The sequence below is a fragment of the Podarcis melisellensis genome (assembly GCF_964234715.1).
Source record: "Podarcis melisellensis genome assembly, chromosome: 3".
In the NCBI taxonomy this organism is placed as follows: Eukaryota; Metazoa; Chordata; class Lepidosauria; order Squamata; family Lacertidae; genus Podarcis; species Podarcis melisellensis.
The window spans coordinates 62,483,702-62,506,390 of NC_138530.1; the positions used below are offsets into that span (position 1 = coordinate 62,483,702).

Here is a 22,689-nt window from a genome sequence, read left to right on the forward strand (position 1 = left end):
AGTTCCACACTTTTTGCAGCTAAGCCATTTTTGCCCATTACATACATGTATACTCATATCATTATTTTGTTCACAGTTCATGAAGGCTTTAGTCATACGTCTAAAACTTGCAAAGCCTATTTGATCAGAGATGACAATGGGGCAAAAACAAAAACAAGTACAGTGTGTATATTGTGAATAATGGTGAGTTTATTATACCATCCTTTTAAATTCCTTAAAACTATTATTTGTTGCTAGACTAGCGTGGAAGGTAGGAGACATTCAAATGAGTCCCTTTTAACTACTATGCAGGTGCTTTTCAGCTCTGTATTCTTGTTTTCTACCTATCATCTGTGTGTTTCATCTAAGGAGTGAGAAAGAATTGAGCTGTGTTCCCAGAGATGGGGACTCTGCCATTATGCATTTCTCCTTCCCTGTGAGAGCAGCTGGTGAGAGGTGATGTCACACACATGGCCTCCCAGCAGTGAAGTTGTTCTCACTTACCAAGAGAAGGAGCGAGGGGCAAGGCAGCGGGGAGGTCAGTGCTGTGTGGGCACATCTGCAGAGCTAGTCTGGTGCTTCTGCCAACTAGTCCACACTGCACCTCTCTGCTCCTGCGCAGCTTGGCAAGTGGCAGCAGGCCAGGTACACAAAGCTCCCCTCCTCATTAACAACTCCTACTTCCCAGGATGCCAAAGTGCCAATGGTCAGACAGGATGGGAATGGTGGCCCAGAGGTTCCCTAAAGGTAAAGTAAAGGACCCCTGACAGTTAAGTCCAGTCTCAAACGACTCTGGGGTTGCGGCACTCATCTTGCTTTACAGGCCGAGGGAGCTGGCATTTGTCCACAGACAGTTTTTCCGGGTTATGTAGCCAGCATGACTAAGCCGCTTCTGGCGCAACGGAACACCGAAACCACAGCAGCGCACCATTTACCTTCCTGCCGGAGCGGTACCTATTTATCTACTTGCTTTTTTGGTGTGCTTTTGAACTACTAGGTTGGCAGGAGCTGGGACCGAGCAACGGGAGCTTCCCCCGTCGCGGGGATTTGAACCACCAACTTTCTGATCGGCAAGCCCAAGAGGCTCAGTGGTTTAGACAACAGCGTCACCCGCATCCCTAGAGGTTCCCTACCCTTATTTAAAAGAATTTTAGGCAGGCCTTCACTAAAACTATCAGGACAATGCAGTAGAAGATAGTAGCACAATATAAAATCACAATAAAATTAATATTGCTGTTTATTCAATGTTATGTTTCAAAAAGTGCAATTTACCTTTTAGGAAAAGAAAGATTTTTCAAGTACTTAATCATCTTAAAGAATTTAATATGTATATTCAGAACTTAAGATATTATTCACAATCTGCCTCAAATAATTAATAAAGGGACAAAAAAGGGCTAGATTTGAAATCCCAGAAATGTGTTAAACAGGATAATTTGTTTTTCTTATCAACTTGTCTTAAGAGTTAAATCTACAACTGTATGGCAAACAAACCCAACAATGAACTGCAAAGCATACAGGCAAAAGAATAAGTGGCTCCAACATTTAATTGTCAGTAAAAATAAAACTCAGAATTCATACTTTTGGCTCACTGCCTTTTTCAGTGTTCTGAACGTGAAAGCATTCAGCTGAAAAACATGTCTACAGAGATTCCTAAACTGCTGTGCACACTTTTCTAACATAACTCTACCAATATACCTTAAATCATGACCTGCAACAACCTTGCAATTCCAGTTCTGGGCCTCTTCTGAACAGCAGACAAGAAACCCCTAAGGACTAGGCTGAGACCACCATACTCATTTTCACTTATAACCAAATCCAGATTTGAACTTTGAAAGCCTAAGGTGGAGAACTGATTGCGGAAAGGCAAATCCATTTTACGCTTAAAAGAGTAGGTAAACTTACCCTACTTTGGGAATTAACCTTATATTTGGTCACTTTCAAAGAAACAATACAGACACAAACACACTGAAAATCAACAGTTAGATTGTTAAATGTAATTCACAACAGCAATACGAATTCCGGGTGCACGAGTGGATATATGGGAGTCTTCTGGATAGCTTATATGTAGTGTCATAATACAGAGAACTTATGAGACTCATAAAGAATCTTATCTTTTGGAGAAAGAATGTGTGAGTCAAAGAATCAGTGAAGATTTTCTTTCCCAGTGAAGACTTTTTTATTAGGGAGTGGGGAGGAGGAGAGAAAGAGAAACTTGCAGGATAACCAGGTTGTATAAACAGCCCATCTGCGATGCAACCACATAAAAGGCCCATGGGCAAATCCAAACGCATTAGGAGAAGTGCTTGAGGAATCTGCCAAGCAACCAGATGCTCATGATTGCAGAATTACTTCTATAGCTGTCATCTGTATCCTCCAACTGCTGTTCAAAATGTGGACAATGAAAACGGTGACCTAATAATATGCTGAGTACTACTTATATTGTAATCTGAATTATCTGTATATGTTAAATTATATGAAGATTTAATAAATTGGTAAAGTAAAAAACAGTAAAATCTGTTCTAGTTAGTATTATCTTAAATCACTTTCTTTAGATTGAAATGACTATAATTAAAGGGTTCCCCCCCTCCTGTTACATGTTCTATTTACATGTGTAAGCCCCTATTACTTTCTTGCCTCCTTTCTTTGGCTTTCAGCTCCACCAACTGCCTTCCCTTGTTCTGTATCACAGATCCCTATTTCCATCCTTCCTTCAGTCCTACTCATATCTTTTTATTTCACATTACAAATATAAGCAGATTCTACTGGTTCCTTGCCACCTTTCTGTGATTCCCCAAATATAATCCATTTTAACCACAGCTACTTGTTGTTATCTTATACGGATACAGTGGTACCTCGGGTTAAGAACTTAATTCGTTCTGGAGGTCCGTTCTTAACCTGAAACTGTTCTTAACCTGAAGCACCACTTTAGCTAATGGGGCCTCCTGCTGCTGCTGCGCCGCAGAGCACAATTTCTGTTCTCATCCTGAAGCAAAGTTCTTAACCTGAGGTACTATTTCTGGGTTAGTGGAGTCTGTAACCTGAAGAGTATGTGACCTGAAGTGTATGTAACCTGAGGTACCACTGTACAGTGTTTGGCTGTGAACTGGCATTTTCATGTGAAAAACCAAGTAATTTTAGCCTGAAATGCAAAAACCAGAATTTCTGTGGAGTGCAACTTGGTCAGAAATCCACTGGCAGCCATGCACACCTGTGACATGCTTGCAGGGGGTCACTGACAAGTGCAAACCAACCCTGGCTAATTTGTACCTTTAAAGCAACGAAATACACAACAAAGCAACCTCTCCGACTGCATGGAGCCCGGACAGCCCCATGGTTTTCTATGGATCCGAGGACAATGAAACAATCACTGAGACTGCTAGAGCGCCAGTGGCAGAGAACTCATTCTGAATCTGACCAGACACAGGTTAGAGCTCAATGTTGAGCCCACCAAGTTGTGACAGTGACGGCGAAGATTGCATCTTCAGAAAACAGCAGTAGGAGACTCTTTCAGGTGGTGCGCAATTTAGTAAGTCCAATGCAGCAAAGCTAAGTAGAACCTTCTTTCTTTTGGCTTCTATGTACAAATGGTTCCTGTTGCAGCTTGTGTATTACAGATGATTTGTCTTTTCATTAGCTACTAATTTTCTCCCAATTGGTAATATCCAACTAAGTCATACTGACAGCAGACCCACAGAATTCCATGGGCTTATGTTACTTCATGTCCATTGATTTTAATGTGTTTACTCCAAGTAAATCATTCTTTATTTTTTGTATTTTTTAAAAATGGCAAAGCAGCACTATTTTTCAATTTTTAAAAAAAATAAAAATTAATTAGATGACCCTCAGGGCCCTTTCAACTCTATAATTCTATTCTATGAATTCTACACTAACAGGCTGATTCTCTAACAAGCTAGTCTATCTTAATGTGCACTTCCTACCTATAACTTCCCAAAGGGCATACATTGATTTTACAGAATGACAACCTTGTGCTCAAATTATAAACTTTTGTTTAAAATTATTACTTCTGTGGTAAATTTCCACCTTGAAGTTAAAGTGCTATTGAAACAAAATAAAATGCATAACTGTTTTACAGTAAGAGCCTAACACCAGAAATTATTATTGCATGTTCTTTCTTTACTTCTCTTCCCTTCATTACTTTTTCATTCTAGGTACACCTAGAATCATTCTTTTCGCCAATATATTTTCCTGCATTAGTGAATTCTCTTTACATAACTGAGACACAAATATAACTTGAACGTTTCTTTCTAGAAAAGAAAAGCCAAGTAAGACAAAGAATTTGCTGATACACACATGCCACTCCAAGAATTCTCCTGACGAAGTTCCCACACCCAACTTAATTACTTCCCTACTATAAAAACATATTCCATCTGCATTTATTCTAATACTTCCAAGTCCAAAACCAACACACAATAAAGCTAGCTAAATAAATGAAAGACTTTAGCCCCAAGTAACAGGCCAGGAGCTATTCTGCAAGTGAAAGCACCTCCAGCATCCATTTTTGTGCTGACATTTCACTTTACACACAATGTTTTCACAAGACTTGTTTTAAGAAGAATGTTCATCATGCCCAATGCCTGTATGCTATGCTATAACCGTGCTCTCTAGTGCCACTAAGGCACTGATTATTCTAAATAGTGTACATTGCATTTCTAACTTTTCTGTTTGGTCATTACGATTTTGTTATGCATACAAATACTAATGAAAAATTAAAAAATCAAGCAATCTCTAATTTTTAAAAAAATATATACACTGAAAAACCATTTCCCAAATGGCCTAAATATTCAGTATTGCAAGGTCACTGTTTATTCTATGAGGAAATGTGCATTATGATGGAAAGGCTCCAGGTAACTTGTGTACTTGTGCTGGTCAGCCCATAGACTTATAAGTATACATAACTGCGCCAAATGAAAATTTGGCCCCTGTGTGGATTTAATGCTTTGGTTAGCCTCAGATTCATATGCTCCTTTGTCCCTTCTCTTCTTCCTCCATTCAGTATGAATAAACAGCTTGCTTCCTGCACACAGAGCTGTAGCTCATGATAAACTGTGGCTAGAATAATACCGAGGAGACCATTAATTGTAATGTAATTGTACCAATTAATGTAAAATGTAAAAATGTGAACATTCATTCATTATTCATTCATTCAGATACACCAGTCAGAGAGCTAGGATCTGCTATAGTACCCTGTTGCTTTTGTCATTACAGTGGTACCTCTGGTTAAGTACTTAATTCAATCCGGGGGCCCGTTCTTAACCTGAAACTGTTCTTAACCTGAAGCACCACTTTAGCTAATGGGGCCTCCTGCTGCTGCGCTGCTGCTGCACAATTTCTGTTCTCATCCTGAAGCAAAGTTCTTAACCCAAGGTACTATTTCTGGTTAGCGGAGTCTGTAACCTGAAGTGTATGTAACCTGAAGCGTATGTAACGCGAGGTACCACTGTATTATATTGAAGCTTTTCAAACTAGAAGTCCCCTCAAACAGATTCAGAAAAAAGGCAAAGAAAACACCTAATTGACAGTATAAAAATTCTACACTAAAGTCACATATAAATTAGAGATTTTAAAAATCTAAAAACAACAGAGTAACATTAAAATTAGAGCAGCATTTAAAACAAACACAAAAAACTTTAATAGCCTGCCTAACATCATAAATTTCCAAGAGTTTGCCCATTTCCCACTGCCTCCCAATTGCATATACATATGGTGGCTAACTTGGATTTGCCTCTATGTCGGGGTGGGGAATTGAGGGTTCACAGATGTAATTAGGCACTGTTTATCAATTTGGCCTATGAGGCCATTTTAGCCATTCCACATATGCCTACTTGCTCAAGTGCGGAGTAAGTAAAGATGTGGCTGAGCCAAAGGTGGTTTGCAGCTGACTGCTGTGGACTGCAAATTGCCATTTGTGGAGCTATGCAAACCCCAATGATCAGTTGATTGTTAGGGCTTGCCTAGCTCTATGTACATCACCTTGCAACCCTCAACAATCAGTTGATTATCCATGAGGGAAAAATAGATAACCTGATGTCACTGTGAAATCAGGTGATCTACAAGTGGCTTTCTCCATATACCTGTCCAGCTTGTCTTGTGGGCTGGGGCAAGATAAGGATTTGACCCACCAGATGGGATATAATTCCCCATCTCTGATACATACTATAAGTGAAACGGCCTTAAGATTGGGTGAAATTATATAGTATAATCCTATATACTTCTTCTCAAAGTACATTCTATTGAGATCAATGGGCCTAACTCCCAGGTAAATGTGTTTAGGACTGCAGCCTTAGAATGCTTTCAACACTCTGGTGTAAGAGGATAGATTTGAGCTAGGGAGAGACCCTTATTCAAACCACCACTCAGTCATGAAGTTCTCAAAGCAATCACTATAATTTAGGCTAACATACCAAACAGGAGGGGTTGCAGCAATCGTATATCCTTACCTTGAGTGCTTCAGATGAAAAGCTACATAAAAATCTAACAAACAGTAATACCCAAAATGATAAAAAGTACTGTACAGATTTTATATTTTGCTTAAACTAGAATTTAGTAATAAACATAGCTGGCACTACAATGCCTTAAGACTAGCCCCTTCTCTTGAAAAGCAATTGAACTCATATTTTAGAATGGCTAAAAACTATACACTCACTTAACTGGGTTTCTTAATTCAATTGAAAATATCTATATGCAGCAGTTACAGATATTTAAAAACTCTAGCATTTAATAAGAACAGGAAGGAAAGATGGAATCTCATAAAACAGCATGGAAAAGGAACATTGTTACCATTGATCTTAATAGCAAAATTCTCATTGATCTTGGTAGGAGAAGGACCACACTTCAAACTACACTCAGTTACATTTGGACAATATTCATCCTAGAAAATGTATTATCCACTGCAATAAAGAAATAGAATGAAAAATTCTAAGGATTTTTCAGTCATCCAGTAGATCTTTTAGGAAGCTTTTAAGAGGTGTTTGGTTCTCAATTTAAAAGACACAACATGGTGACTTAAAAGGTTATTTTCAGGATGGGTCCTGAAACTCATTCTTAATAGAAAATGTTTTGTGTTTCTGTTAGCTGCTAGTGATAGTCAATTTTTATCAAGATAATGTGATTGTTTAAAAACTTGTAATATTTAGACCTATTTGAAAACAGAAGCAATGGATGAAACAACTCAGAAAAGGCCTAAATTGCTTCATATTACAAATTTCACACAAAACAGATGTAACAGAACATAAATACTGGGTGGCATGTTTACAGTCATTCTTACTTACTTTATTGTCCAAAATAGAGACAAAAGTGTCATAAAAGTAATATATGTAAAACAAATAGTAAAACATGTCGAACAGTGTACTGTTTTCCAAACAGTAGCATTTTTACTCTACATAAAAAACTAGAAACATTAAAGCTGAAAATAAGTAACAGTACATAGACAACAATAAAACAGAGAAACCAGACTTTTTTATACAGTAATGTCAAAATTACTTGGTCATACATATGATTCTGCATGCCAGCATTTAGCTCTTAATCTAGCCAAAATATAATCTCTAAAGTGAAATATATTCAGAAGAATACAAAAGGAGTTATTTTCAGTCTATGAAAGCAAATGATTTTCCATATTTACATTCATCTTTACCTTTCATAATTATTCTTATAAATAGCATCACTGCTTCAAAGCACTTGAATTTATCAAAGCACTGTTTAGTTGCTTTACCTGGAATTCTGAGGTTCTGAAACATCTGAATCTGTGCACGCTTTCTTCACCTGCAACAGAGTATGATTGCCAGTTACTTTCCCATGAAAAAACGAAACAGAAAAGTTTCCTCACCTACAGTTCATGCACTTACATCACACAAAATGGACAGAGCCCTGCTCACCATGGTCTCTATAAAATACTTCTCACATTTTACAGTGCGGATATGCAATACTAAACAGTGTGCTTCATTATTATCCCACGAACAGCTGCCAACTTAACTTCCCCTGACTCCGCTAGTATGTAAAACGTTCAGCTAAAATAGTTTGGGAGTAGTCTGACTTGGAACAAAGAAACCAAAGAACCAGGTTCCCTGCTTAGAAACGAGAAAGCCAAACTGTTCTCAATTTTGTAAAGAAATGTTTTCCCAACTGATACGGCTTCTGTTTCCTGCTAAAGCTCACAATAATAAACACCAGATTCTGTGGCAAAAGTGCAGTGTTAGCTAAATAATTCATACATTAATTTTCATCTTCTAAATCTGGTATACTTAATGTGTGTTGCTCCAGTTCAAATATTTTGCAAGTATTATCCATATGTATCTATAATCTAGTATGTACTTTGTCTTTTCAATCTGCGCAATAACTCAATGTTTATCATGGAATGAGCAAACATAAAATATTAAATTTGATTTTCCACATTTTGCATAGTGTTTGTGTCTTCTGAATCTCATATGCAGTAAGACCTCCTATTAGATGCTTACAGCATTTTAATTGAAACTGGATCAATTGTTATCAGTATGTCCTTTAAACTCCTAAATAAATTATAGCTGTGTTTTATACAGAACATTTGGTATAAAATACTTTATAATCTTAATTACTTAAAATTTAAAAAACCCAACATAATACCTTCATTTTTGCAATATGTGGCAATGTTACAGGAGGGATAACAGAGGACGAGGCATAGTGATCTGCCAAGAGTGGTCCAGTACAAAAAAACGGGAACTTCACCTAGTTCCAGGCTCATATCCAATATCTATTGGCTGGGTTCCACTTAACAAGAAACCACAGGTTCCTACTATTAGAATGTGTGGTAAACCTTGGGCTTCAATGCTCCCTGTTCCGTCTTCTCCTCTTTCACATCCACATGGAGGAGACTGAATGTTCAAGTTTTTAAACATGCTACCATCTATTATGACCAAACTCATTGTACATGATGAAATCATTGAACCTTTCCAGCCAGTCTGCTGTTCATAGTCTTTTTCCAGCAGACCATAGCTCTCCTCCCACTCCAGCCAGCTCTGAGTGTGAGGTGGTGGTTCTGTCAGAGTGCGCTGAGGCAGCAGTTTTTGAAGGCTTCCCTTACCTTTGACTTTCCAAGGGGAAAATGAATGCAGAACTAGTGGGAAGGCGGTCAGGGTCTCAGACCTTCCAGAATAAGAATCTTAGCAATTCCTGGCTGGAAAGCTCCAAGGAGATCATAAGATCACTTGATCAAGGACTGGAAGGGTGAGAGACAAGGGAGCCAATTCCATATGTCTGTGTATGAGATGTAGTGAGTGTATGCCTGCCCCTTCTGCAGCATCTTTCTTTTCTACTGCTCAGCTGTTTCTAAGTCATCTGAGCAACAGCAGAGGGAGGCTGTATAAGTGCCTGTGTGTGAATCTGTTACAGGGAGTGGGACAGCAAGAGCACTTTGTCAGCTCAGGCCATCCACCTTGGTTTGGGGCTCAGTTACTGCTGGCATGTGGCTCCCAGAAAGTTAGCACAGGGGAATGTAGCCCTCCTCTGTGACCCCATCACATGGGAAGTATCTTCCATTTCTTCCTCTACAGATCAATCTGACTTGCAGAGCTTCCATTCAAAGGTGATTTTTATAAAAGCACAAATTTAACCCTTCATAAGCTGGAGTAGCATAGGCTCTGGTGCCTTTAGCAGAGGCTTTTTCCTCTTGTATGTCTTGGCAACAGAGTGTAGTGAGTATGTGCATCAGACTATTTTACTCTCCTTTACTATGACAAACTGCACCCTCTGCAAAACATGGCTCCCCTTTAACATCCCCTAAATCTTTCTACTTACAGCAGTATAAGTGGACATCAAGATGTATGTTTAGAAATAGTTATTCTAGGATACACACAAGTTAGGAACCCTCTACTATTTAAAAGAGTTGAAACTGGTATTTTATACATTCTGTTGATTAAAAGGGCAATTTAATTTACCAGATCTGTAAACAGAAGCCACTGAAGAGTCAGGTTTCTCCATCCTACTCCCTTCATTTGCATATGCAAGAAGATCAGCAGCTTTTGCTTTTGCTTTTAAACCAGAAGTGGAGAATGTCTAGCCCACTGCCCCACTTTGACCCACCAGGCCATTCCTGGAAAACCACACCCACCTGCCCCATACCTAATGTCATATGTGATGTTGGGGTAGAGCGAATACCATCGTGGTCTTAAAGGAACAATTAGGAGTTTAAAATAAGCTCCAAATTATTGCTGAATAAAGGTACACTCGCCACTCCAATAGTTGATAGGTGGCTGGAACATACCTTGCTCCAAAATCATGATTTGCATTGAAATGACTGCTAAAATGGAGCAAAAATCCTGTTTCAACAGGGGTTTTAATGCAAACCCCTTTGTGAATGTGGAGCAAGCTTTTTTTGAAGGGACACTAGGTGTGACCCCTCAAAGAGCTTTGTCACTTGATACCATTGTGATGTCAGGTGATTGACAGGTGAGTGCCCTCACTCACCTGTCAAATTTAGCTTGTAAAGGATAGGGCAGATATAGATCTGGCATGCTGGGAGAAAGGTCCTCTACAACTGTTTTAAACAAACCACAGTTCCCCATATCTGAACTGAAGGATTTGAGGCTTGTTCAAACTATGGCTTAAGATCAAGCCAGGATTTGAAAACACTGTTTGATTCTGCATTTTTCTCATTCATCATAGTTTGAACAAATGACAGTTAAACTGGCTTTCATGATTACCAGGAACTGTGGTGTATTTAAAAGGAGATCTGCTAGTAGACATGGAACAGGAAACAATTGTTATGTCTGAACTGGGCCTAAATCTTAAATCTATGGGCAAAGACACTGAACTAAAGGAGCTAGAAAGATAAACGATACGTTATCTGAACTTCTTATTACCAGATCTGCATATTTACTGAAAGTGCTAATTTGGGGAATTGATAATACTACTTGGGAGTTGCAATGGTCATATGCACCTTGCCAAACAGAGCAATTTAGCAGTGATCAATGAAAACCATTATTACTGTGTGCTTGGTCCTATGAACTAGCAATAACTGCATCAGGGTTGCCATTCTACTATTTATTTGTAAAACAATAAAATAATCATATCAACTAAATATCATGCCAAAGAGCAAAATCTTATTTTATTAAGAATGACCTTGCCATTCTTGATAATGGGCAAGCTTGGCTTTCTTCAGGAAATGCAAAAAGAGCACTTGATTTAATAAGGGTATAGGATGTATTTGCCAGCGGGCATTCATAGGATCAGGGCTAGCATGAACCTTAGGGGCTTTCCCTATCTAGCACAATGACAACACACATTGCTCAGAATAAAGCCAATTCATACACATAGTTCTGGGACACGTATGAGGTTTCAGCTGAACTGAGCTACTCAATAACAATATTTTACTCGGCTCACAAGTCAGACACCATTCGAATAGTATTGGTACACTACATTGATTCTCAGAATTGTGTTCAAAGTCCAATGGTGAGAACAGATGGCAACATGCAGAAGTTTGTGTGCATTCTCAGGTGCATTATGTGCACTTGGCACAAGATGCAATGATGGAACAGCTGGCAACATGCATTATGACAGGTGTACAGACAGCTTGAGAGGATGCCACATAATGCCACCTTCCTGTCATAAGATCAGGTAAACACTGGCTCAGGGAAGTAGAGGGATTGTCTTACCAAACACACCTTAGGTGATCCATACAAATCTTTCAGCCTGTTTCCTATTGCAGGATTACGGCTAGAACACTAGACCAAGAGGTTAAGAGAAACAGCCTGCCACCACTTTCTGCTGCAGCAACAGAGACTGCAAGAGAAGGGGTGGTCTAGAATCTCAAATCATGCTTTATTTGACAGTCTGCTTCCAGTAGCATTTTGTGGGCTCAGACAATCTGGATAAATGCAGCCTGCAACATAAATGTTTTTTAGCAATTGGAAGTGGCTCAGTAAGAAGCACAATGAGTTTATAAACTAATCTGTAACTCATATTCCTTTTTCAATTCATAGTAATGGAAACTGATGTGAACATTCAGAAGATGGCCTACTGATCAAATACTCCAACTAGAATCCCACATTTGGCAGAGGAGGAGAATAGGAATGATGCAACACGTAACAGAAAGGACAAAATATCATAACAAAAGTTTATCCCCCCCACTCTTTCAAGCTCAACACAGCTTATATAAATTCTCTACTGACCACCACCACCTATATCCCACTTTATTCTCATAACACTTATGAGACACGTTAGGCTGACTGATAGTTCATTCACAGTTTTCCTTTCCCCTGCGCCAATTCAGAGGTAAACAGTGGGTTTCCCTGGAAGAAAGCAGTGGGACAAGTGGAAGTGTACTTGAACCCAGAGGGTGACCTCTCTACTCCTTCATTGCCTCATCTGGTCCTCCATTTCCACCCAGCATTCTGGTACCAAACTCATTTACATATCTTGTAACTCTGATCATATGAAACCCTTTCTTAAATACCTTCACCGGCTTTCTACCTACTTCCACATTCAGCATAAGATCCTTATTCTTACCTTTACAGGCTTTTATGGTCATACCCTGCTCAAACATCTCTCTAGGTCAGTGGTTCCCAGTTAGGGGTCCATGGCCCCATCCTCTGTCTTCCCTCTCCAACTATTTTTTTTGTCTTTTTTGCATGGTAATGTATAAAATTTTATGGTCTATTTTAGCGCTGTGTGGTTTTTCTATATACAGTGGTACCTTGGGTTAAGTACTTAATTTGTTCTGGAGGTCCGTTCTTAACCTGAAACTGTTCTTAACCTGAGGTACCACTTTAGCTAGTGGGGCCTCGCGCTGCTGCACCACTGCAGCGTGATTTCTGTTTTCATCCTGAAGCAAAGTTCTTAATGTGAGGTACTATTTCTGGGTTAGCGGAGTCTGTAACCTGAAGCGTCTGTAACCTAAAGTGTCTATAACCAGAGGTACCACTGTATTGGCCAAAATTGGTTTTGAAATCACACTGCGATAACAATTTTGACCCAGTAATGCACAGTAATATAACACTCCACACACGAGGGAGAACAGGGTAACCGACATCAAGACACCGCCAATATCGCATGATCTCAGCTGATCACACTGCTGAAGTGAGTTGCCTGCCCCTCACGCTGGTAGAGAACAGGGAAGCTGATCACTTTCAGTTTAAGGCACTATGGTACTACCTTCCCCTGGCACTGAGAAAGAGCAGCTTTTCTTGGTGCTGTGGCTTGATGCACCCCCCCCCCATCTTCATCCCCTCTACCATGCGGCAGAGGGGTCTCTGCTTCCTCTCCTCTCCCCCATTCAATCTCCGCAGCTGCTCCTTCCCTCATCCCACCTGATCTGCACACAATCTACCCGCCTGACCTCCATGACTACAACTCCTTCAATCCCTACATCTGATCTGTATGCGTCCCACCCACCCAAATCTCTGTGACTGCTCCTTTCCTCATCCCCATGCTTGATGTCCAGTTTCAAACACTGTGATATATCAGAATATCCTGATGTTTAGCTGCTGATATATCACGATGAGCCAGGTATCACTCAACCCTAGTCTGTTTTTTAGCATGCCTAAAATAATTTGCTTATTTTGGGCTACCCAAATTTTGTTCAAAAAATTGCTTTGTAGAGGTAATTAGAGTTATCAAAATTTTCAAAAGTAGGGGGTGTGTGGCTTGGCTTTTGAAAAATAGGGGATCCTCAGTAATGACCTAATAATGAACCACTGTTCTAGGTAGTTGTGCCAAAATTTAATAGAAAATGTGGGTTTTGTTTAGGTATTTGAATGAAGTAAGAGATGTCATCACACTGATGATGCTCTGGAAGGTAGCTCTGGAAGAAGACCTTCAGACAGTGGATGAACTGAAATGTCACCGATTATAAATGTGTATATAACAACCCCTTTTTAATTATATTTTAGTTTTTTTATTTCTATTGTTGCTTATCTGAAAAGGGTACTCAACTAATAGCACAATCCTAGCCATGTTTCTAAAGTAAGTCCAGTTGAGTTTAATTAAACTTACTTTCAGTAGTTATGTATAGGACTATAGCTATAGGCTGCAATCTTATACACCTATACCTTGAAGTAAGTTCCACTTTACTCAGTGGGACTTACATCTGAGTAGGCATTCCTAGAATTTCACTGTTAATGTATAACTGTCTGGAGCATACAAAATGCTACATGTCACACTTCTGCACAAGTTGTTGTTATTGTTGTTTAAGGCTTCTTTATTTGTTACAATTAATGTTTTCGGCTTCTCTTTGTATTAGTTGTCTGTGCAAAAATCCACACATATTGTCTTTTTTCCTCCTTTAATATTTACTGCCAGGCATATTGGGGGGGGGATCCCTAGCCACACCTATCTTCAATAGTTAGGGGCTCTCTTAATAGATAGCTATTTCTAAAATTACAATTTTGATCAGTTATAAATAGGTTTACAAGATTTGCATCTGCGTATTTATTAAACTAATAACTATGTTCTAACCCATCCAAGCAAGGATGTCAATTTCACTGCTGTGTTCTAACTATTAGTGCCTTACAACTAATATTAATGTAGTCCCTTTTTGTTTAACAAGTACAGTATCTTTTCACTATTGAGTACTTTTAGAAATAAGCATATAGGATCTATTTTTCTTTTGTTTTAAATCATATCATTGCTGGCCCAGAGTTATAAGATAAAATGTAAATATGTCTACATTTACATAAATAAATTTATTTGCATCTTCATATTAATGAAATACCAGGATTTATTTTTTAAAAAACCTGACAGTATTGCTTTGCTAAAAATTATATGCATGTCTACTCAGAAGTAAATCCCACTTAGTTCAACTATATTGTACTTTAAGACTGAAATCCTATACACACATGTACTTGACAGTTACTCCCATTGATATCAGTGGCACTTCTGAGTGTGTAGCCTCTCCTTCAAGTGGACATACATAGGATTTTCTTGTGAATCTTTAAAAGTCAATTAGCTAGAGAAAAACTTAGAACCTTTCTACAGTATATGCAGTTTGTTCGATTTTTTTTTTCTATTTGCTTATAATCAATGTTTCTATTTACTTCATTGGACTTATATACAGGGCAAATTTCTTGTTGGTTTCCCATAACCAAGCATTTCACAAATAGAAGTACTGGTGCACATTTAAATCACAAGAAAATATTTTTAGACATCTCTGTCAGACTGCTCCAAATGTTAAAAATAGGTTTTTAACCAATGTTATTTAATTCTAACCTAGATATAACACACATTATATTTGTTCATCATCTCACATTACACACTGGTAAGCAAATAATACCCGTTATCATTCAACATACATTTAATAAGTTGTTTGACATTTGTCTTTCTTTAACAGCTGTCTCTTTTTCTAAACATACACTCATCATTTTTACAACATTACAATTTGAGAGGACTTTCCGGATGCTCTTTTATGTTCCAATTTATGGAATTCATTAAACTATTTTATAAAACCACAGTGTAATTATAAATAAAGCCTAACAAAAATATTTTTGAAAAGGGGGTTGTTTAATCTAAACATTTTAAAATGTACTAGTAGGAGTTGTTCATAGGTAAAATTTTAGTGTTCTAAAAGCTGTTAGTTTAGAAGCCAAACCCTGTCTGATTAAAAAAAAATGGTTCAGCTGAACTGAAATATGAAAATACTAAGCAATCTAAGAAAAGAAACATGTAACTGGATACTGCTGCTTGCTGTTCACTAGACCTTACGAACCAAGTTGAGGAGCATATTGGCTGTAATAATTTATCATACTTTTCTGCAAAACAGTGTCCCTTAACAATACAACTCCCTGCAGCTCTAAATCTATTTTCACAAGTGGACAGTTCAAGCATTTTATTTTTTCTCTCCAAAACTTTACTTCCTTTTCTAAGGTAATAAAATACTCCTGAAGCAAAAGACTCTCCCAAGTTCTCTTGAATGAAAGAGACATTTAAGAAGCAGTAGTTGTTAACGCCAATTCACATTACGAATCCTGAAGTGCAATATAGCACTTAACTCTATGGTCTGTTGTTCTCCTTACAAGGTAGAAAAAACATTTATGTATACATAGCTATAGCATTGCTTAACTACTATTGTTTTACAGCCAAATACATTACTTGCATCACTATGAACTATATCAAAATTTTATGAATTCTTTTTAAACCCAGATAAACTGCTACAAAAAGCAAGCTCAACATTTTAGCTCTGGAATGTCAGATTAAAACATCTAACAACGAAAGAAATACTATAAATGATGTGTTGTTTTCTATTTCAAAAAGCCATTAGTCTATGAAACATTGCAAAGAAAGTATTTAAAAGGTATTCCGTGACACACAAAGAGGCTAAAATTCAAAACACACTTATCCTAGAGTAAGCCCTACAGAACACAGTAGGGGTAACTTCTGAGTAAAAATATACAGTATAGTGCTATTATTTTTTTGAACGAAAACGTATTTCTGCCAAATGTCTGATGATCTTACGTCTCTCCCGAAACATAATTAAATATTTCATATATTAGTAAAAAAGCAGGATGCTTACTGTGAAATGTATATATATTATGAATGCATATTTAAATAACTATCATTTATGAATGATGGTTGAAGCTAGAGCAGTTAATAACTTCCACACATATGAGATGTGATCAATTAAAAAAAACCTATAAAAACATGCAAAGTAAACTAAGGAATATTATCCCTAAATAGGAAAAAATCTCATTAATGATTTGATTAAATAGACACTATTTAGTCTCAACTGCTTTCTGAACATGCTAATCATTGTCACATACGGAAATAAATTACAGGCTTACCTCATTTCCCTCTCAAGATATTTAAAAGAATTCCCCAGACACTTTGACTCGAATTTGGGAGGGGGGAGCATATATTAAGTTCTGCACCAACAAAATTCCTCTACCCAACACTGGAAATGTGTAGCCAGTTACAGGATCAGATAATTCTGTAGACAGCACGATTGTCTCAAATTCAGGTAGAACGAAAGACACTTTGTTCTTCCTTAAGCAGTCACCGCAGGCTCAGTGGGCTTACTTAAGTTAACTAAAGTGAGATCTGGATAGTAAACAAGCTTGGCTCAGACCAATGGCTTTCCACGCCCTTCTGTTTATAGTAAGATGACTTGCATTCAGAGGTCACCCTCATCAACAGCTTCTGTCTTTCAGTGGGTATCTTATGTGGTGCATTTATCCCAAGGCTCTTTTAATGAACCCAGCTCCCCAGCCCCTACTTGCCTGCTGTCACTGTGACACATCTGCTTCTTATTGTATGAAATCCCTTTAAAATTTAAATGCACAGAGCTATGCCTATATATACACATACACTATATCAATGATTCATTCTAGATGAAGTATAAACATACTAACACTAAAGCGTGTTTTTTAAAAAAAAAATGTGTTTTCTAAATGAAGCAGCAGCAGTAGTGGTAAGAATAAATAACATATCTGTCCCAGGACTAGCATGTAAGAATTAAGTAGATGTTTCTGGTAACATACCAGACACGAAAGAGAACTGCCAAATAAAAGTGGACACTACTTTAATATCCACAGAAAATCTGTTCTCTCTCCTCCATAGGCAGAATTAACTCAACAAAAAACAAACAATGCTGATAAGACTTTTTTATTCATTCACGTTACCACCATTTTTACCATAGTATATTTTTGTTGCAGTAGTACAAATATGTGCTTTCAATAGTACTTTGAATGTTAAGGTAGGAAATAAATATTCTAAGTATTCTCTAATGTTATTGTTATTATTATTGCAACTATTATTATACTAGCTGCCTTTAGCATATTTTAAGGCATATGTTGCAACAGTTGTGTAAAACAATATTTAATATTTTTAAAAATAACAATTCAGTTTACTGATGGTCACGTATCGTATTGAGAATTCTGCTTCCCACCCTTTCCTTTAGAATAGGAAGTATAATTTTACACTTTACAAAGATGCCAAATTCAGAAGCTCGGTGGAGAGTTAAAACTGAAGATGGCACTCTCTCCCAACATGAGCACAATCTAGCTTGCTGTGCAGACTTAGCATTTGAGTGAAAGTTACACCTGCAGAACATTGTCGGCACATTGTCCTAGTGCAACATTTAAATGACAGCAGCTTGACTCTGTTAAAGCTAATAAAACATGATTGATGACTCGGATTAAAAAGCTATCTAAATAGATTAGGATATTTGTGCCATCATTTGACAGCTCCAACACTTTATTATTAGAAAGGATTCCCAGGACCATGAGGGTCATTAATAATGCTTACATTTAGGACCATCTTCCACATTACTTTTTAAAAGACACATGAGTATGCTCTACCCCATGTCCTCAGTGTATTAAAGGAGAGGTAAAGGTAAAGTATATATAATGAAGTACAAGCTGCATTTGTGAAAGGAGAAAAAAAAAATCCTTACCATATAAATAGCCCTTTATAGACATTATCTCAGCAACTCTGGCAACAACCCTGTAAGGCAGGCTGATACTATGATTCTAATATTACAGAGAACAGAGGTCGAGGTGAAAACAGTAATAGCTTGCCTAAGATCACTAGAGAGTTAATTGTTGGGATGCTGTTTAACTGAGGACTTCCTATTCACAGTCTATTCTGCACTAGAAATATATATAGCACATTCTAGATTTTGAATTTGATGGACAATCTCATGTATCTAAGATCTGGTTGTAACTCAGAAATGCATAACTTTTATTTTAAAAAGTTACATAGCAAATGTATTATGCACACGATTTTTAAAAATCTGCTCCCAAGCTCTCATAGTTATTCTTGGGAATATTATTTACAACTGCCTCTCTCCCACCCCCAAATAATACAGAGCATTTGCACTTCCTTAAACAGGTCCCCTCAGCTGTAATTATCCGAAGAATTAACATCTCAAGTAATACTCACTTTGTTGCATTAACTAGCATAAACCAGGCCAGACTCTATTACAGTAAAAGCCCACTGAAGCATGTTTAAATTCTGAAGGAAGCATATTGTTATAGCCTTGCTTTTTACTGCTACAACAGTCAAAGGGAAACCGAATAAAAGGTGCAATGCAGTAACAGCAACTAAATCTGTATAAAATAAAACCTACGCAAACAACATGTTTGTTCATATGGTACTGCAATGCTTTTCCTTTATAAATTTAACATAGTTTATAATCTGAACATTTATGAAAAATAAAAATACAAAAAATCAACACCAAAAAGCTCAATGTACCCAATGCATATAAAACAAAAATAAAATATTAGTTTACAGATGGAGATTAAATGTCTTTCAAAATAAAAATGCCCTTGCTCATCTTCTGATGGTATCTCCATGCCAATAAACTGATTTTGCTGGTGAATCCTCTTTTCAGAGAATCCTCAAAACAGAAGTTCTGCAATTGAGAACTCAAGATCACTAGCAAAGAATACTCATATCATTCAAACGAGTTTCTAAGACTCTGTATGGGAAAACAAAGATAGCTGAAGTGGTTTAAAACTACTGCTGAGGTTAAAAAAAATAACAAACAGACCTTCGCTTCAAATTTGCTATCTACAACTATGGCAGAGAATGGGAGGCATTTTTGTTCAACACTGAGGAGAAAGCTAATGGTGATATTCAACAGAGTCATACTCAGAGTAGGCCACTGAAATGAATAAACAAGGGGCCTACTCTGAAGCTTAGTGAAATCAACGAGGCTACTCTATGACTTAGTTTGATGCAACCCAGTGAAGATAAGGTCCAAAGCTCAGGCATGTACAACAGGGGTCATCAATATTTTTTGGATTTCTGGGCACATTTTGAATTTTGAGTGGCTGCACACAAGCAGGACCTGGGTGTGACAACATTCTCCCCTTCTGTGTTTACCAGCAAATTGGTATTTAGAAGCATACTGCCTCTGAAAGTGGAAGTAGAACATAGCCATCAGGGTTAGTTGTCAAACTGCCTATTATGGGAACAAATTTAACTATGAGCTGTATGAAGAAGTACTTTATTTTGTATGTCCTGAATCTTCCAACATTTAGCTTCATTAGTTGTCCACAAGTTCTAGTGTTATGAGAAAACAGTAATTATTTTTCTCTGCCCAGTTCCTTTACACCATGCATCATTTTATACATTTCTACCATGTTGCCTTCTACAAGCCTGTTCTCTAAACTACAAAAACAGAAATACTGTAACCTGATCTATTGCTTTGATCATTTTGGTTACTCTTTCCTGAACCTTTTCCAACTCTACAATATCATTTTTGAGGACGATGACCAGAACTGTACACATTATTCAAAATGTGGTTGCACCATATATTTATATAGCAGCGTTATAATACCAGAGTTTGCCATCATATCCAAAACAATATATTTACAAATGAATGGTGATCTGTAACAGTATACTAATTTTTACTACTTCAAATGTCAAATTCATATTTTATAGCACCTTCAGATCTGAATGTTCAAATAATTCACAGCTTATTTTAGTAATTGAAGCACAGTATATATGGAAGAAGCCAGGTTTCAGGGGGAAAGTTTGTGGCTCTGAAGGTGATTTTTAAAGTCACAGTATTCTATAAGAGTTCCTGTTCGGCAAAACAGAAAATAGAGAGATACAAGGTGGGGGTGGGGGGTGAGGAGTGGTTTATCAGCTCACAGCTAAAAATTACTAGTGAAGTGGCCACATTTCCTCATACACAGTAAGCCACGATTTATGGCATACCATGATGTGTGAATGATGCCACTGAGAGAAAAAGAAGGGTTACAGATCAACTTCTGAGAAAATATAGCAGGCAAGTGATATAAGACAAAGATTAAGTAATCTGTGTGGAAGAATGAAAAACATTACATAAATAGAGACAAAGAAATAGCAAAATTATAAGATGAAAACATTGGCTAAGATTCAATGGCACTTCCACTCATGCAAGGGGAAGGGTTTCAGATTGCTGCCAAATTCCCCCACAACTGTAGACCCTATTCCACTTGCTTTGGAGGGAACATGGAGTTACAGACAGAAAGGAGGAGGCAGAAAGTACAGTTCACTAAATGGAACTCCACACTCAGCTCTTTGGATCCAAGCCACTGTACATCAAAGAAAAGAGGGGGGAAATAAAGCACTAGAAATTAGATAACTGCAAAGATGTCCACATTTCAAAAGGAATAACTAAATAAAATTAGCAAAGAAATGGTAGGAACTTGTGTAGTGTTCTCTTATGCCAGCCTTTTTTAATTGCCTTTAAAATGAGATCCTTTGTCATAACTATCTGAAATGTGCTAAATTTCCTAACGTCAAGATTACTAGGAAGCCTACAAATTTCACACCACTAGATAGGAAACGATACTATGCTACAAGTAGCAGAAAATTGGCTGAGTTTCCCCTTAATGAAAAACAAAAAGGGGATGAGTTTGAAAAATAAAAAAATGAAAACTAAATGAATGCAATTTGAATGCAATTTGAATGGCTGGAGGAATGAAACTACGGTACTTTTTGTTTGCATACCCTAAAACATAAAGCTATGTGAATGTGCAAGAAGGATAGAAATGTAGGGGATAGGACTCACAAATGTTTCGAAAATAGAGGTATATTTGAAAGTACACTTTCAAAGAAAGTAAATAGAAATACTAATATAATATATATTATCCTTTTAAAAGAAAAAAATAGCAAAGGAAGTGATAAAATAAAATATTAAAGTCTGCTTCAAGTTAAGATTCAGGTACAGTGGTACCTCAGGATGCAAACGGGATCTGTTCCGAAGCCCCGTTCGCATCCTGAACAGAATGTAAGACGTGACAGCGCGTCTGCGCGGGTCGCGTTCCGCGCATGCCATCATTTTGACTGTCTGCGCATGCACAAGCAACGAAACCTGGAAGTAACACACTCCGTTACTTCTGGGTCGCCGCAGAGCGCAACCCGAAAGTGTTCAACCTGAAGCTTATTTATCCTGAGGTATTACTGTACTTGTAGATGCCCAAGATGGGAAACAAAAATAGGGAGGGAACAATCCCTGTGTGCATGTGTGTGCACATAAAGTTTCTTAAACAAGCTTAAAGGGAGGGGAAAGAAAATGCATTAATTGCACTTAGTTCCCACTGAAATCAACCAAACTTTAGTCATGACTTACCTGTCCCATTTATTTCAATGGGTTCTAAGCAAGCCCGGATAATTATGAAAAGTATTTGTGCAATTGTACAAGATACTGAAGGTAAATAAGAGTGTTAGAGCAGCTTATAGCCTAAAAGCAGAACTTATTTATTTAAAGTATTTACTGTATAAGCTCTCCTCTCAAGGCAGCTTCTAATTCACAATAAATATTATTTCATCAATTTAAAACTATAAAACTCTTTAACAATAGAGTTGATAGAGAACAAGAACTTGCAACATTTATCACAAACTGTATTCAGTCCAGTAAGAACAAGAAAAAGCAGGAACACGCCAAAAGTAATTAACCAAAGCATGTGTGCCCAAAGCATATGTGTAAACACAGAACGGGAGAAGCACTGCAGCCTGAATACAATATGTCCTTACATGTCAAAAACAACAAGAGACCTTCAGAATGAAATTTTGATACTGGCAATTTGAGGTAGGGCCATGTGTGAATACTATATTTGAGGTGGAATTGATATCATCAGTACATGACATGCTATCACAATGGAAAAGTCACTGTTCTCTTAATAGGGAGTGCCTACAGCTGATATCTAACATAAGTCAGGCTCCCTGAAATCAATGGATGCAAGTGCAATCCTGTCAATGATTTGACTTTAAATATGGCAAATGTTGGATATGAAATGT

General features: G+C 37.5%; 1 protein-coding gene across 20 annotated transcripts in view; it reads right to left on the minus strand.

The window, feature by feature from the left end:
* EYA4 (EYA transcriptional coactivator and phosphatase 4) overlaps positions 1-22,689 on the minus strand; it is a 108,278-nt gene that overhangs the window by 51,929 nt on the left and 33,660 nt on the right. For 15 of the 20 annotated variants that reach the window (XM_081907131.1, XM_081907132.1, XM_081907126.1 and 12 more), the window contains exon 3: positions 7,709-7,758. The exons of 2 other annotated variants lie outside the window; for them this stretch is intronic. In XM_081907131.1, the coding sequence (XP_081763257.1) occupies positions 7,709-7,758 (50 nt within the window). Of the gene's footprint in view, positions 1-7,708; positions 7,759-16,739; positions 16,981-22,689 lie in introns of those variants that run through there. 3 more of the 20 variants (XM_081907135.1, XM_081907128.1, XM_081907141.1) reach the window with 1 other exon arrangement.